The sequence below is a fragment of the Lagenorhynchus albirostris genome, chromosome 19 (assembly GCF_949774975.1).
Source record: "Lagenorhynchus albirostris chromosome 19, mLagAlb1.1, whole genome shotgun sequence".
Lineage (NCBI taxonomy): Eukaryota > Metazoa > Chordata > Mammalia > Artiodactyla > Delphinidae > Lagenorhynchus > Lagenorhynchus albirostris.
Window position 1 is genome coordinate 15,205,397 of NC_083113.1, and position 16,766 is coordinate 15,222,162.

A 16,766-nucleotide genomic window follows, 5' to 3' on the forward strand; every position below is an offset into this window, starting at 1 on the left:
TTTATTGTTATGCTTCCTAAGACTTTATTTTTTTTTTCTTTTGGACGTGCCGTGCGGCATGTGGGATCTTAATTCCCTGACCAGGGACCAAACCCGCACCCCCTGCAGTGAAAGTTTGGAGTCTTAACCACTGGACCACTAGGGAAGTCCCCCTAAGACTATTTTAATCTTAAATATTTATACTCCCCTCTCTCCAGTTTTTCAGTTTTTTCATTCAGTGTCTTTGTTGAAGACATTGAATCAATTATCCTGTAGATTTCTCCCATGTAGTTTTCTTTTTTTTTTTTTTTTTTGCGGTACGCGGGCCTCTCACTGTTGTGGCCTCTCCCGTTGCGGAGCACAGGCTCCGGACGCGCAGGCCCAGTGGCCATGGCTCACGGGCCCAGCCACTCCGCAGCACGTGGGATCCTCCCGGACCGGGACACGAACCCGTGTCCCCTGCATCGGCAGGCGGACTCTCCACCACTGCACCACCAGGGAAGCCCCTCCCATGTAGTTTTCTGATTGAGCAGAGTTTTGCTAAATGAGATCTGGATGTGCTTCAAGGGTATGAAACTCCTGAAATTAGATAAAAAGAATTGTTGGTATGTGCTAGGTATTCCCCCACCCACTGCCTTGGAGAGGGAGCATCCTTCCAAGTTTGTTCTGCTTTGGGTACTCTCTCTCAGTTCTAGGGTAACATATAGATTTTTCTTATATCTTATAATGGCTTTGGGGCCATTTTAAGGCCTTTGGCTTTTACTCTGCATTTGATGGAAACCATAGGAAGGTTCTGAGCAGATGAGTGATAAAAATCTAATTTACAGGGAATTCCCTGGTGGTCCAGTGGTTAGTACTCTGCACTTTCACTGCCGAGGGCGTGGGTTTGATCCCTGGCCGGGGAACTAACACCCCACAAACCTGGTGCAGCTCGGCCAGAAAAACCTAATTTACATATTCAAAAAGCACCCTGATGGCTGTGTGGAGAATAGATTGTGGTAAGGGAGTCAGAGATTGGGGGCAGGGATGGAAGCAGGGAGATGAATGAGGTGGTTACTACAATAATTCAGAGGAAATAAGGTAGTGGACTTGAACAGAGGAGAAAGAGGCAGTAGAAGTGAGGAGTATTGGGCAGCTCTGGACCTATTTGGAGGTAGAGCCATCGGGATTTGCTGATAGATTGGATGTGAATGTGACAGAAAGGAGTCAAAGACGACTCCAAGGTTTTTGGCTTGACCAGGTGGAAAGCTGGAGACACCATCAAGTTAGTTGGGGAAGATTAACAAGGGAGTTGGTACTAGGAGGAAGATTAGGAGTTCATGAGATCAGTTTTGGGCAAATTGAGATTGAGATGCCTATTAAACATTTAAGAGAGGATGTCTAGTAGGCAATTGGATATATAAGTCTGGAGTTCAGGAGACAGGTTCGTACTGGAGTCATAAATTTGGCAATCACTGGTATATACATGATACTTAAAGCCAAGAGACTGGATGAGATGACCAAGGGAGTGGATGTGGATAAGGAAGAGGAATAAGGATTGTAGCATGAGACGCTCTAACATTAAGAGGTCAGGGAGAGGTCAGCATAGGAAACTGAGGAGCACTAATGGGTAGAAGGAAAATCAAGAAACCCTTGGTGTCACAGAAACTAAGTGAAGAAAGCGTACCAAGGAGGAGGGAATGATCAATTGTGTCAAGTGCTGCTAACAGGTCAAGCAGAAAATAATTGAAAGTCAACCATTAGATTCAGCAAATGAAGATTATTAGTAACCCTGACCAGAGCAGTTTTGGTAAAGTGATGGGTGCAAAAGTCTGATTAGACTGCTTTCAAAAGAGAACGCAAGAAAAGAAATTGGAAGCAGGAAATATAGATAATATTTTCTAGGAGTTTTGTTAGAAATGAGACAGTAGTTGATGAGAGACGGGGAATAAATAAAAGCTGTGTGAGTTGTTTGTTTTCAAGGTGAGGGGATTGCTGGAGTCAAGAACTTGATAAATAGGGAATTCCCTGGCTGTCCAGTGGTTAGGACTCCACGCTTGCACTGCTGGCCGTAGTTCAATCCTTGGTGGGGGAACTAAGATCCCACAAGCCACACAGCCAAAAAAAAAAAGAAAAAAGAAAAAACAACTTGATAAACAAAAGAGGGTGAGATCTAGTGCCCAAGTGGAGGGACTAGAGTTAGATAAAAAATATAGTTAGTTCGGGCTTCCCTGGTGGCACAGTGGTTGAGAGTCCGCCTGCCAATGCAGGGGACACGGGTTCGTGCCCCGGTTCGGGAAGATCCCACATGCCGCGGAGTGGCTAGGCCCGTGAGCCATGGCCGCTGAGCCTGCGCATCCAGAGCCTGCGCTCTGCACCGGGAGAGGCCACAACAGTGAGAGGCCCGTGTACCGCAAAAAAACTATATATATAGTTAGTTAGTTCAGCTGTGGGATGAGAGCGTACGTACATACATGGGCAAAGATGTAGATTGGTAGGTAGGTGGGTGAGTCTGTGTAGATTCTCTTCTGACAACTTCCATTTTCTCAGTGAAGTGAGAAGCAGGGTTTGTTAGCAGAGGGAAAGGGAATGGGAGTATGTGTTTGAAAAGTTGTGTATGTAAGTGAATGGACTTAGAAAAAAAAAAAAACAGAGTGTTTGCTGGGAAGCGTTAAGAATGATTTGAGGTTCGGGCCAGGGTCCAGTTGGGCTACTTAGGGAGAGAAATGACCACGCGGGGCCTGCTGGGAAAGCTCCCTCTCTCCCAGGATTTCCTGAGAGCTGACATCCACCTGCCACCTCCACAAAACACCAGGAACTACAGAAGACGCACACTGGGAACTAGTTTCCCAACATCGCGTATGTTAGGGGCTATAGTTCCCGTCCACTCCCAACACAGCCTCCACCGCTATCTGTTGATACTTGTCGCAGGCCAACACTGGGTAAGTGCATTGGCCTGATGGAGAGGTAAAGTCCAAGGAGCTTCCCCACGAGCATACTGGGAATTGTAGTCCCCAAGGAGAGGAATGCTGGGAACTTCAGTCCCCCGGCCTCTCCCTCCTCCACTATGGCCCGGGGACGCTGGGGAACAGGCTAGACTGAAGGGAAAGGCGGAACTTACGGAACCTGGGACGGATGGTATTGGAAACTGCAGTTTCCCCAGCGCCGGACAGAGCTGCACACTGGAAAATCCAATCCTCTAGCCACCTCGTCCCCAGGAGACGGAGAGAGGCCTAGCCTAGGAAGCGCTGCACGGACGCTGGGAAATGCAGTCCCGCCTCTCCGGCCCAAACTAGGAGTCCATTTGCCGTCGTGGGTGTTGTTCTGAGACCCCTGCCCGGAGGGACGAAGTCTCCCGCCCTGAGGGAGATCGCGCATTACTAGCCACCCTTTCACACCGTTCTCCCTGTCCCTCGCTTCTGGTGTCTCCAAACTGAAGAGGGGGAAATCCTCGAGACCCGTGGAGAAAGAAGGCAGAAGAGTGCCTGAGAGATCAAGAAAACCCAAGGAAGGAAGCCGTCGAGCGGGAGGAGGCGAAGCGAGCCTCGCGGGGCTTCGGGTGTGGTAAGTGGAGTGTGGGGTGGAGCAGGGCCCTTGGGTCGGCGACGCATGTCGCCAGCGTGGGCACGCGCGTTCCTCACTCCTGGTCTCCGCGTTAGTCCTAGTCCGCCCCCGTGCCCACACGCACGCGTAGTCGGTGGGTCTCGCGTGCTTTCCCGCCGAAATGCGGTCGTGGCGCTTCCGGGCCCAAGTACGGTGGGAGTGAGGCCCTCGCAGAGGGCTGGGCGGCGCGGAAGGGAGCGATTGCTGCGACTCAGACGTGCGTCCAGACCAACCCGCTCCAGATATCGGTTTCCTCAGGTACTCTACACCGAAGGCAGATACAAGAGGGAGGGGGGCCGGGGCGCACTGTCTCAGCGCTTCCAGTGGCCGCCCTGCCTGTTTGCCTCTGTGAGGGGTGGTGCAGTAAGAAGACAGAGAAATGTCTGGGTACTGTCTGCTCTGTTTCCTACCACCGGTGTTTTTATAAAAGGTTTTGCTTTGTGGCTTCATCAGGCCTGGTGGGGCTCGGGCACTGGCGTCGTACAAGGCTCGAGGAGCCCCTTTATAACCACAAAGGGGCAGCTGCGCACGCAGGCCGCTGATGCACAGCCTCTGTCTTAAAAGCCAGAGCCTCCCACGCGCATCTCCGCAGATCCGGTGACAGTGGCATAATAGCTAGGAACATGACTGGACTCTGACTCTCCGGCCCTGCCACGTTCTAGCTGTGTGGCTGGAGGAAGGCATCACAGTACCTTAAAGTAGGGAAATGCGGGGCCTCCAGTTAAGTTTGAATTTCAGTTAAAAGACAGATAATTTTTTCAGCATAAGTAAGTCCCAAATATTGTTTATCTGAAGTTCAAATTTTAACTGGGAATCAAATTCAAATATAATTGTATTTTATCTGGCAACCCTGATTTAAGGCATTATTGGAGCAGTGCAAGAACAGACTTTAGGATAGTGCCTGGTATGTATAAACATGCAATAAAGGTTATATAAAACGGCCAAACTCCACATCACGTCCCAGCACATTAGTGTCTTTAGTCATCTGGCTGTACTATCTGAAATGGCCAGCCCTCAGAAAGCCACTCTGTCACACGAGGTCAGCTAACACGCCCCCTTTACCCCACTGCATGATAGTGACCCCACTCCACTCTCACAAAGGGCCAGATCCTCCCTGCTTCCCAGCACTCCTCACATTCATGTGAGGATTCTGAGGTTCTTAGTAATGTTGGTGCTGCATCACTGGACACAAGTGGGCCGGGGTGGGGGGTCTGAACTATTATGATGTTGGAGCTAGTGACACTTTTTCCACAGGAAGCTGTGACTAGAGTCCGTCTCTTATAGAATTAGGGGCATGTTATCTTCTGAGGAGGATAAAGGTGTGTGAGCTAGGAGGGAATACAGAGGGAATGGGAAGCCTTTGATGTTATAGGATGTTAGTAACAGGTTCCCAACTTGGAGAATGTATATTGAGTGGCATTCTTCCCACTGAGCTCATTAAGATGTCTCATATGTGAAAGAAGACTTTGTTCAGTCTGAGACGTCTAAAGGAAAAAAGAAGACACTGAAGTGGCAGAACCTAGGATTATAAATTTAAGTCTATTTGATTCTCAAATGTCGTTTTTCATCTCTCCTATTCTCCATCAATCGCAGCATACCCCTTCATTTCTCTCACAATAATAGCACCCTGAATTTATATTGTACTTTTTCATTATAAAGCCTCTTGAATTTCATTATCTCATTTTACTTTTTAAAGGCTTTCATAGGGAAAAAGAGAGGGGCATTCCTCTCTGAGGCCAAGAGAGGTTAAAGGGAAATGCCTGACTCTCACGGCAAACCTGGTGAAATGTACTGTTAGCCCAGGATAATTATTATTATTATTTTGCCACGAGGCTTGCGGGATCTTAGTTCCTCTACCAGGGATTGAACCCAGCCCTGGCAGTGAAAGAGCTGAGTCCTAACCACTGGATCGCCAGGGAATTCCCTAGCCCAGGATTTAGACAGAAGTGTCGGGCATATTCCATTTCCCTAGCCAGAGCTCCAAGTCTTAAATAACCAGAGGAAACTTTAGGGAGTCTCTGAGATTGTGGGATCTGACCATCATTTCTCTTTACATCAGCTTGATGTAGCAGCCCATCCTCTCTTTTCTGTATCTGCACTCTCCCTCCTGACATTTAAACATGTTTAATTATCTCATTTAAAACAATCCTTCTCTCCAGGGGCCAATCATTTGGTCTTCCCATGTCTTTGAGAGTCATATGCAGGATTTCAGAAAGTTTAAAGTTTACTCGTGGTAGAAATTGAAGTGAGGTAGTAACTGTTGCTAGGTGGAATTGTTCAGCTAGGAATAGGAATCCCTAAGGAATAGTAATCCCTTAGCACTCTAAGGGATTAATAGTAATCCCTTAGCACTCTTGCCATCCAAGAGCTGTTTGCTCTGGTCCTCAACAAGATAAGTACAGAAATTCAGAGAAAGTATTTAGTAACTTTTATAGCAATTTGACAGAGTAATCTTATGTCTATTGAACTTAATGAAAAATCTGGAGTTAAAAAAAACTTTCCTTGACCCTATATTCTCTTCTACCTCTCTCCCTCTCTCTCACTTTCTCCCCTCCTCCCTCTCTCCCCATCATCCCCAAGCTTTTGAAGAGCTGCACTTAAGTTTCTTACTTTTCATTTAGTCCTCAGCTCCCTCCAATCTAACTTCAAGAATCACTCTTCTGTGATCCTGTTCTCATGAAAGACACCAGTACCATTTACCAAATCCACTCTTTGGTTCATCTTACTTGACCTCTCTGTTACAGTTGATTTACCTTCATGAAACTCTCCTCTGGTTTCTGAGAGAACATCTTATCTTTCTATAGTTGTTCTTTCTCAGAGTGCTTCCCCATAATTATCTTGTTATCAAGTCTCCTTCTCATGCTGCATATTCCCCTGTGGGCATACTCCTCCAGGTGCCTGGCTTCAGCTGTCCCTATAGGTTGATCATTTTCATATTTGTTTCCAACCCAGACCTTTTCCTGATCTCCAGACCCATATATCCAGTTGCCTTCATTTAGATATTCCATAACCACCTCAACAAATCCAAAATCAAACTGACCTTCTCTCCTCCATACCTACTCTTACTCTTTTTTTTTTTTACTCTTCCTCTTTAGTCCATCTGAATGCACAAAATTGCATTCAGAGCCTAGCTCAGAAACCCACGAACCATTACAGACTTCTCTCTTCCTGACTCTCCACCCCAACTAATCTTCAAGACCCACAGAGTCTAACCTCTAAGTATTTTATATTGCTCTCATAATTGGCTTTGCCTTTCCCACTGCTCTAAATTAGATTATATAAAGTTGTTTTTGGTGTTTCTCTAACACCTACTCAGGATAAAAACTGAACTCCTTAATATGGTACTTAATATTGACTCCCACCTATCTAGACATTTTTCTTCCCCTACCCTCTTGAACTTTGTGCTGTACGAATATTTAACTCCTATGTAGTTTTTGGCATAAATCACACTTGAAGTGTCTGTGCCATTCTCTCCTCCTGGAATGCTTTAGTAAGCCTTATCTGCCTGGCAGCCCCCTTATGCTTCTCCCACGCTGAGTACCTGCATCTCCTCCCTAGAGTCTGTCCCATGCAGCTTCAGGTGTTCCATTACAGCAATTACCAAATTTTAACAATTGAAGTTCCTTGAGGAGAGTGACTGATTTTGATCTTAGGATATCCAGTGGATAGCGAAATACATCTTATAAAGTAGAATCTCAACAAACATTTGTTGACTATTTTGGAATTAGCTTTTCTCGTTGTCATTGGCCGTGCACTGCACGGCTTACGGGATCTTAGTTTCCCGACCAAGGACTGAACCCGGGCCCCGGCAGTGGAAACGTCAAGTTCTAACCACTGGACCACCAGGGAATTCCCTGTTTACAATTTAGAGAAGTTGCAGAAAAGTATAAATAATAGAGCAAATACTCATGACCCCACAGCTCCGAATTTCACATTTGAAATTCATTGTAATTAGTTTTTGTGTAATTATTCAGTGTCTGGATGCTTTCATCCAGACATAATATTTTAGCATAATATAATATTTTCAAGGTTCATCCATGTTGTAGCATGTACCAGTACTCCCTCCTTTTTATGGCTGAATAAAAAAAATTTTTATTCATTCATCAGTTGATGGACATTTAGATTGTTTATACTTTTGGGCTATTATGAATAATGCTACTGTGAACACTTATATAAAAGTTTTTGAGTGAAGATATTTTAAAAACTAATTTTTAGAGCACTTTCAGTTTTATAACAAAATTGAGAGGAAGGTACAGAGATTTCCCATATATTCCCTGTCCCCACCTCCCCCTCAGTATCATCACTCACTAGAATGGTACATTTTTAATCAAGGAGGAACCTACAGATTGATACATCATAATCATCCAAAGTCCATGCCTTAGAGTTCACTCTTGGTGTGCATCCTACAGGTTTGGGCAAAGTATAATGGAATAATATTCCACTGTCTGGAGGTACTGCAGTTTATTTATTCATTTATCTATCAAAGGATGTCTTCCAAGTTTTGACAGTTTGGCTTTAATTTCTCCACATCCTTGTCAACACTTATTTTCCATTTAAAATAAATTATAGCCATTCTAGTGGATGTTAGGTGATATCTCGTTGTTTTGATTTGCATTTCCCTAATGACTAATGTTGTTGAGCATCTTTTCATGTGGATATTGGCCATTTGTATTTCTTCTTTGGAGAAATGTCTTTTCAAATCCTTAGCCTATTTTTAATTCGCGTTATTTGGCTTTTTATTCAGTTGTAACAGTCCTTTATATATTCTAGATATTATACCCTCATCAGATAGATGATTTGCAAATATTTTCTCCCATTCTGTGGGTTGTCTTTTTACTTTTTTGATAGTGTCCTTTGATGTGCAGCAGGTTTTGATGAAGTTCAGTTTATCTTTTTTTTTTTCCCCCTTTGGTTGCTTGTGGTTTAGGTATCATATCTACGAAACCACTGTCTACTCCAAGGTCAGAAAGATTTATACCTATGTTTTCTTCTAAAAGGTTTTAGAGTTTTAGCTCTTACACTTAGGTATTCGATCCATGTTGAGCTAATGTTTGTGTATGGTGTGAGATAGGGGTACAAATTCATTCGTTTGCATGTGGATAGTCAATTCTCCCAGTACCATTTGTTGAAAATATATATTATTTTCTAAGTAATTCTTTCTATTTTTGTTTCTTTTTCCCATTTTTATTCTCTATGTTTCTGAGTTTTTCTCCTTTGTGTTTCTTCAGTGTTTGTCCTTCTATTTGTGATATTTGATTATTCTTCCATTTCTGCCTGCTCACCTTTTATCTTACTCTGTTGTTTCACCATCTCTTTCCTAAGTTCTTACATTTTTGCTTTTTGGTCTTCCATCATAGAGTCAATTGAATTATTATTTTTTAAAAATTCATGAAAAATATTTACTTAAATTTTTATCTGATCCATTGTAGCAGTTTTCTAGTGAATGGTTTTGTTTTTTTCTTTCTTTCTTTCTTTGTTCCTTCATAGTTCTTTTTGTAGCTTTGGATTAATGTTGTACTTGTTCCTTTCTTCTTACACATCATTGTGTGAGTTGGGTTTTCTTGGACTAGTTCTTTGTAAGAAGTTCCTGGGTGTGTTGAAGGGGTCAGGGTAAAGTTCCTGGCCATCTGGTTTTCACAACATTAAAGCTCACTTCTTGTCCTCCATCCCATATAAGGCTTTTATAAAGGATTGAATAGCCCTCTTCCTCTTCTGCTTCCCAGTTTCTTGCAGTTGTAGTTACAAGTAGGAGGTCCCTGATGGTGGAAACCTCTCCTTTAGGACATGTAATTTTCCTCATTTTTTTTTAGATCTGCCTCTATTTGTCCCTCTTTACGCTCAAATTTCTCTGTATAGTTTCTTGTTTCCAGTTTCTATTTTATAACTGCCCCTGATTTCAGCTGCTTTTGTCAGCCCTTACATGTAATTTATTATCTACCAAATATACTTATCTCCTGGTTTTGCTGAATGTGGAGTTTGCAAAGATCTTTTCATTCTCTTTATTGCTTTTAGATGATTTTCAGAACAGAAGACCATGGTAATAATGATACTTTAAAGCATCTATGTTTTTGAATTTTAGATTTGTCTCTTACTAACAGCATACAACTATACTTTATTCATTTTTTTAACATCTTTATTGGGGTATAATCGCTTTACAATGGTGTGTTAGTTTCTGCTTTATAACAAAGTGAATCAGTTATACACATCCATATGTTCCCATATCTCTTCCCTCTTGCATCTTGCTCCCTCCCACCCTCCCTATCCCAGCCCTCCAGGCAGTCACAAAGCACCGAGCTGGTATCCCTGTGCTATGCAGCTGCTTCCCACTAGCTATCTACCTTACGTTTGGTAGTGTATATATGTCCATGCCTCTCTCTCGCTTTGTCACAACTCACCCTTCCCCCTCCCCATATCCTCAAGTCCATTCTCCAGTAGGTCTGTGTCTTTATTCCTGTCTTACCCCTAGGTTCTTCATGACATTTTTTTCCTTAAATTCCATATATATGTGTTAGCATACGGTATTTGTCTTTCTCTTTCTGACTTACTTCACTCTGTATGACAGACTCTAGGTCTATCCACCTCATTACAAATAGCTCAATTTCGTTTCTTTTTATGGCTGAGTAATATTCCATTGTATATATGTGCCACGTCTTCTTTATCCATTCATCTGATGATGGGCACTTAGGTTGTTTCCATCTCCGGGCTATTGTAAATAGAGCTGCAATGAACATTTTGGTACATGACTCTTTTTGAATTATGGTTTTCTCAGGGTATATGCCCAGTAGTGAGATTGCTGGGTTATATGGTAGTTCTATTTGTAGTTTTTTAAGGAACCTCCATACTGTTCTCCATAGTGGCTGTACCAATTCACATTCCCACCAGCAGTGCAGGAGTGTTCCCTTTTCTCCACACCCTCTCCAGCATTTATTGTTTCTAGATTTTTTGATGATGGCCATTCTGACTGGTGTGAGACGATATCTCATTGTAGTTTTGATTTGCATTTCCCTAGTGATTAATGATGTTGAGCATTCTTTCATGTGTTTGTTGGCAGTCTGTATATCTTCTTTGGAGAAATGTTCTCAAGATTGCTTTGGCTATTCGAGGACTTTTGTGTTTCCATACAAATTGTGAAATTTTTTGTTCTAGTTCTGTGAAAAATGCCAGTGGTAGTTTGATAGGGATTGCATTCAATCTGTAAATTGCTTTGGGTAGTAAGGGTAGAGTCATTTTCACAATGTTGATTCTTCCAATCCAAGAACATGGTATATCTCTGCATCTATTTGTATCATCTTTAATTTCTTTCATCAGTGTCTTATAATTTTCTGCATACAGGTCTTTTGTGTCCTTAGGTAGGTTTATTCCTAGATATTTTATTCTTTTTGTTGCAGTGGTAAATGGGAGTGTTTTCTTGATTTCACTTTCAGATTTTTCATCATTAGTGTATAGGAATGCCGGAGATTTCTGTGCATTAATTTTGTATCCTGCTACTTTACCAAATTCATTGATTAGCTCTAGTAGTTTTCTGGTAGCATCTTTAGGATTCTCTATGTATAGTATCATGTCATCTGCAAACAGTGACAGCTTTACTTCTTTTCCGATATGGATTACTTTTATTTCCTCTTCTTCTCTGATTGCTGTGGCTAAAACTTCCAAAATTATTTTGAATAAGAGTGGTGAGAGTGGGCCACCTTGTCTTGTTCCTGATCTTAATGGAAATGGTTTCAGTTTTTCACCATTGAGGACGATGTTGGCTGTGGGTTTGTCATATATGGCCTTTATTATGTTGAGGAAATTTCCCTCTATGCCTACATTCTGGAGGGTTTTTATCATAAATGGGTGTTGAATTTTGTCAAAAGCTTTCTCTGCATCTGTTGAGATGATCATATGGTTTTTCTCCTTCAATTTGTTAATATGGTGTATCACATTGATTGATTTGCATGTACTGAAGAATCCTTGCATTCCTGGAATAAACCCCACTTGATCATGGTGTATGATCCGTTTAATGTGCTGTTGGATTCTGTTTGCTAGTATTTTGTTGAGGATTTTTGCATCTATGTTCATCAGTGATATTGGCCTGTAGTTTTCTTTCTTTGTGACATCGTTGTCTGGTTTTGGTATCAGGGTGACGGTGGCCCCACAGAATGAATTTGGGAGTGTTCTTCCCTCTGCTATATTTTGGAAGAGTCTGAGAAGGATAGGTGTTAGCTCTTCTCTAAATGTTTGATAGAATTCACCTGTGAAGCCATCTGGTCCTGGGCTTTTGTTTGTTGGAAGATTTTTAATCACAGTTTCAATTTCAGTGCTTGTGATTGGTCTGTTCATATTTTCTATTTCTTCCTGATTCAGTCTTGGCAGGCTGTGCATTTCTAAGAATTTGTCCATTTCTTCCAGGTTGTCCATTTTATTGTCATATAGTTGCTTGTAGTAATCTCTCATGATCCTTCGTATTTCTGCAGTGTCAGTTGTTACTTCTCCTTTTTCATTTCTAATTCTATTGATTTGAGTCGTCTCTTTTTTTCTTGATGAGTCTGGCTAGTGGTTTATCAATTTTATCTTCTCAAAGAACCAGCTTTTAGTTTTATTGATCTTTGCTATCATTTCCTTCATTTCTTTTTCATTTATTTCTGATCTGATTTTTATGATTTTTTTCCTTCTGCTAATTTTGGGGTTTTTTTGTTCTTCTTTCTCTAATTGCTTTAGGTGCAAGTTTAGGTTGTTTATTTGAGATGTTTCCTGTTTCTTAAGGTAGGATTGTATTGCTATAAACTTCCCTCTTAGAACTGCTTTTTCTGCATCCCATAGGTTTTGGGTCGTCGTGTTTTCATTGTCATTTGTTTCTAGGTATTTTTTAATTTCCTCTTTGATTTCTTCAGTGATCACTTCGTTATTAAGTAGTGTATTGTTTAGCCTCCATGTGTTTGTATTTTTTACAGATCTTTTCCTGTAATTGATATCTAGTCTCATAGCATTGTGGTCAGAAAAGATACTTGATGCAATTTCAATTTTCTTAAATTTACCAAGGACTGATTTGTGACCCAAGATATGATCTATCCTGGAGAATGTTCTATGAGCACTAGAGAAAAATGTGCATTCTGTTGTTTTTGGATGGTATGTCCTATAAATATCAGTTAAGTCCATCTTGTTTAATGTATCATTTAAAGCTGTGTTTCCTTATTTATTTTCATTTTGGATGATCTGTCCATTGGTGAAAGTGGGGTGTTAAAGTCCCTTACTGTGAATGTGTTACTGTTGATTTCCCCTTTTATGGCTGTTAGTATTTGCCTTATGTATTGAGGTGCTCCTATGTTGGGTGCATAAATATTTACAGTTGTTATATCTTCTTGGATCGATCCCTTGATCATTATGTAGTGTCCTTCTTTGTCTCTTCTAATAGTCTTTATTTTAAAGTCTATTTTGTCTGATATGAGAATTGCTATTCCAGCTTTCTTTTGGTTTCCATTTGCATGGAATATCTCTTTCCATCCCCTTACTTTCAGTCTGTATGTGTCTCTAGGTCTGAAGTAGGTCTCTTGTAGACAGCAAATATATGGGTCTTGTTTTTGTATCCATTCAGCCAATCTGTGTCTTTTGGTTGGAGCATTTAGTCCATTTACATTTAAGGTAATTATTGATATGTATGTTCCTATTCCCGTTTTCTTAATTGTTTTGGGTTCGTTATTGTAGGTCTTTTCCTTCTCTTGTGTTTCTTGCATAGAGAAGTTCCTTTAGCAGTTGTTGTAAAGCTGGTTTGGTGGTGCTGAACTCTCTCAGCTTTCGCTTGTCTGTAAAGGTTTTAATTTCTTCATCAAATCTGAATGAGATCCTTGCTGGGTAGAGTAATCTTGGTTGCAGGTTTTTCTCCTTCAACACTTTCAATATGTCCTGCCACTCCCTTCTGGTTTGCAGAGTTTCTGCTGAAAGATCAGCTGTTATGCTTATGGGGATTCCCTTGTGTGTTATTTGTTGTTTTTCCCTTGCTGCTTTTAATATGTTTTCTTTGTATTTAATTTTTGACAGTTTGATTAATATGTGTCCTGGCGTATTTCTCCTGGGATTTATCCTGTATGGGACTCTCTATGCTTCCTGGACTTGACTAACTATTTCCTTTCCCATATTAGGGCAGTTTTCAACTATAATCTCTTCAAATATTTTCTCAGTCCCTTTCTTTTTCTCTTCTTCTTCTGGAACCCCTATAATTCGAATGTTGGTGCATTTAATGTTGTCCCAGAGGTCTCTGAGACTGTCCTCAGTTCTTTTCATTCTTTTTTCTTTATTCTGCTCTGCAGTCGTTATTTCCACTATTTTATCTTCCAGGTCACTTATCCGTTCTGCCTCAGTTATTCTGCTATTGATCCCATCTAGAGTATTTTTAATTTCATTTATTGTGTTGTTCATCATTGTTTGTTTCATCTTTAGTTCTTCTAGGTCCTTGTTGAATGTTTCTTGCATTTTGTCTATTCTGTTTCCAAGATTTTGGATCATCTTTACTATCATTATTCTGAATTCTTTTTCAGGTAGACTGCCTATTTCCTCTTCATTTGTTAGGTCTGGTGGGTTTTTATCTTGCTCTTTCATCTGCTGTGTGTTTTTCTGTCTTCTCATTTTGCTTATCAAAATGAGATATGAGATGTTTGGGGTCTCCTTTTTGCAGGCTGCAGGTTCGTAGTTCCCATTGTTTTTGGTGTTTGTCCCCAGTGGCTAAGGTTAGTTCAGTGGGTTGTGTAGGCTTCCTGGTGGAGGGGACTAGTCCCTGTGTTCTGGTGGATGAGGCTGGATCTTGTCTTTCTGGTTAACAGGTCCACGTCTGGTGGTGTGTTTGGGGGTGTCTGTGGGCTTATTGTGATTTTAGGCAGCCTCTCTGCTAAAGGGTGGGGTTGTGTTCCTGTCTTGCTAGTTGTGTGGCATAGGATCTTCAGCACTGTAGCTTGCTGGTCGTTGAGTGACGCTGGGTGCTGGTGTTGAGATGGAGATCTCTGGGAGATTTTCACCGTTTGATATTACATGGAGCTGGGAGGTCTCTTGTGGACCAGTGTCCTGAAGTTGGCTCTCCCACCTCAGAGGCACAGCACTGACTCCTGGCTGCAGCACCAAGAGCCTTTCATCCACACGGCTGTTTCCAGCAACCCAACTGCGAATCTGGTCCCGGCCTGGCCGCAGGCCCCGCAGCAAGTCCCTCATTGATTTTTTTGTAGTGACATGCTTTGATTTCCTTCTAATTTCCTTTTGTGTATATTCTATAGATATTTTCTTTGTGGTTACCATTTTGATTACATAAAATATCTTAAATTTATAAGTCTTTTTAAAAATTTATTTTATTTTTGGGTGCGTTGTGTCTTCGTTGCTGTGCACGGGCTTTCTCTCATTGTGGTGCGCAGGGGCTACTCTTCGTTACAGTGTGCGGGCTTCTCATTGCGGTGGCTTCTCGTTGTGGACCACAGGCTCTAGCACAGGCTTCAGTAGTTGTGACTTGTGGCTCTGGAGCGCAGGCTCAGTAGTTATGGCACACGGGCTTAGTTGCTCCGCAGTATGTGGGATATTCCTGGACCAGGGCTCGAGCCTGTGTCCCCTGCATTGGCAGGTGGATTATTTCCAGGCAGTGGGAATAAGAGGTATTTTTAATTTCTTCTTCCTAATTTCTTAGGAAATTAAAATTTTGGTAATAAGTCTGCATTAATTCCATCATCATAAATAAAACATAAAGATATTTCAAAGTATTCAAAATATTTTAAGGCATTATTATGGCAGAGGCTATATTTTCATCATTTAAAAAAGTCTATAAATAGCAGGCCTGCCATGAAGTATTGCTATGACTGAAACAACTACCACTTACCTATTCTTGAATATCCTTTAGCTGTATCACACTTATATAACCAGACACATACCACTATAAAGATTTTTCCACTACTAGAAAGGGAAATAGCCTTTGCAGATTAGGGTTGTATGCAAAATGGGCAGAAAAGTTTTGAATACACAGAAGGTGTTCGATAAATGACTATGCACTTTCTATTCTCTTCTGAATAACCTATTAAAATATCATTTTGGATACAATCCTTGCAAAAGGGTTTTACAAAATTCTGTTTTAAAAAATGAACGCCATATATAATTTTAAATTTTCTTGGGTACTATTATCTACAACTATGAAGATGATTTAACATTAGATCATGGCCATTTTTCCTTATCATGACTAATTTCTATAAACAGAAATTTTATTATCTACATAATATTGTCTCATGGATGTCATGTGGGTTTCTTAATCATTCTCATTATCCTGGCCACTAATTTTTTTTCTTTTTTTTTTATTGGCATATAATTGCTTTACAATGTTGTGTTAATTTCTGCTGTTTGGCCACTAATTTTGTACAAAACTGTCCCAAGGTATAACAATTTTTGATTCTAGATAAAAACTCAGGTCTAAATCTTTTGAATTGTGTACACCTTTGAAGAATGGAAATGTACAAATATACAGCGATTATCTATAAAATTCCGGGGGTTGTGGTCCCCTCTACACCCATAATACACACAAAGGAACCCTGGTTAAGAACTCCTGTTCTGGACACTTGAATTCTGGCTCAGTCGCTTTATTTGCAAGCACAAGTCACAATTAACCTCACATTTTCGTTGCTTCTTAACTACTGAAACCTGCAGGGGAATAATCAGTCACCACAACGCTGAGCGTGTATTAAAATACACCCTCCGTGGCTGTATCCGCTGTGACCTCATACATAAAACCAAAATGAAGTAAGAAATGGGCGTTCACAGTAGGTTCCTGCCGTCAGAGCTCAAGAAACGCTGTCATCCTCAAATACACAAATGAACTTCAGAGGACTCCTAGGAACAACAATCCCAGGAAGGAATCCCATTCTTGGAGTCTCTCTATCCATTCGTTTCTAGAATCCTGACTCAGGGGCAATCCCTAATCTAAAATTCCCATCCTAAAAGCCATTCTGTGCCTTCTCACCAAAAACCTTCATCGAGGGCTTAGCATGTGGTTTCCCCCTTGGAGTCATTTCTCCGTGGCAGTCGTATGTGCCTGACAGGAGGGTGGAGAAAGCAGCAGAGAACCTAGGGCCATGGGTCCCTGAGACATTCCCCACAAGTCCACCGCAACCCACGCTCACATAAAGGACACGCATCTTACGTCCGCGTCATGCAAGGATAACCATGCACCTCTCAGTCTCACTACGGGAACTCACCGCCCGACACCA

At 41.5% G+C, this 16,766-nt stretch overlaps 1 protein-coding gene across 1 annotated transcript in view; it reads right to left on the minus strand.

The window, feature by feature from the left end:
* Positions 1–3,075: 3,075 nt before the first annotated feature.
* The window catches only part of LOC132510263 (zinc finger protein 383-like), a 36,719-nt gene continuing 23,028 nt past the window's right edge, over positions 3,076–16,766 (minus strand). The window contains exon 7 of the mRNA XM_060132073.1: positions 3,076–4,117. Coding sequence (XP_059988056.1) covers positions 3,076–4,117 — 1,042 coding nt within the window. The remainder of the gene's footprint in view (positions 4,118–16,766) is intronic.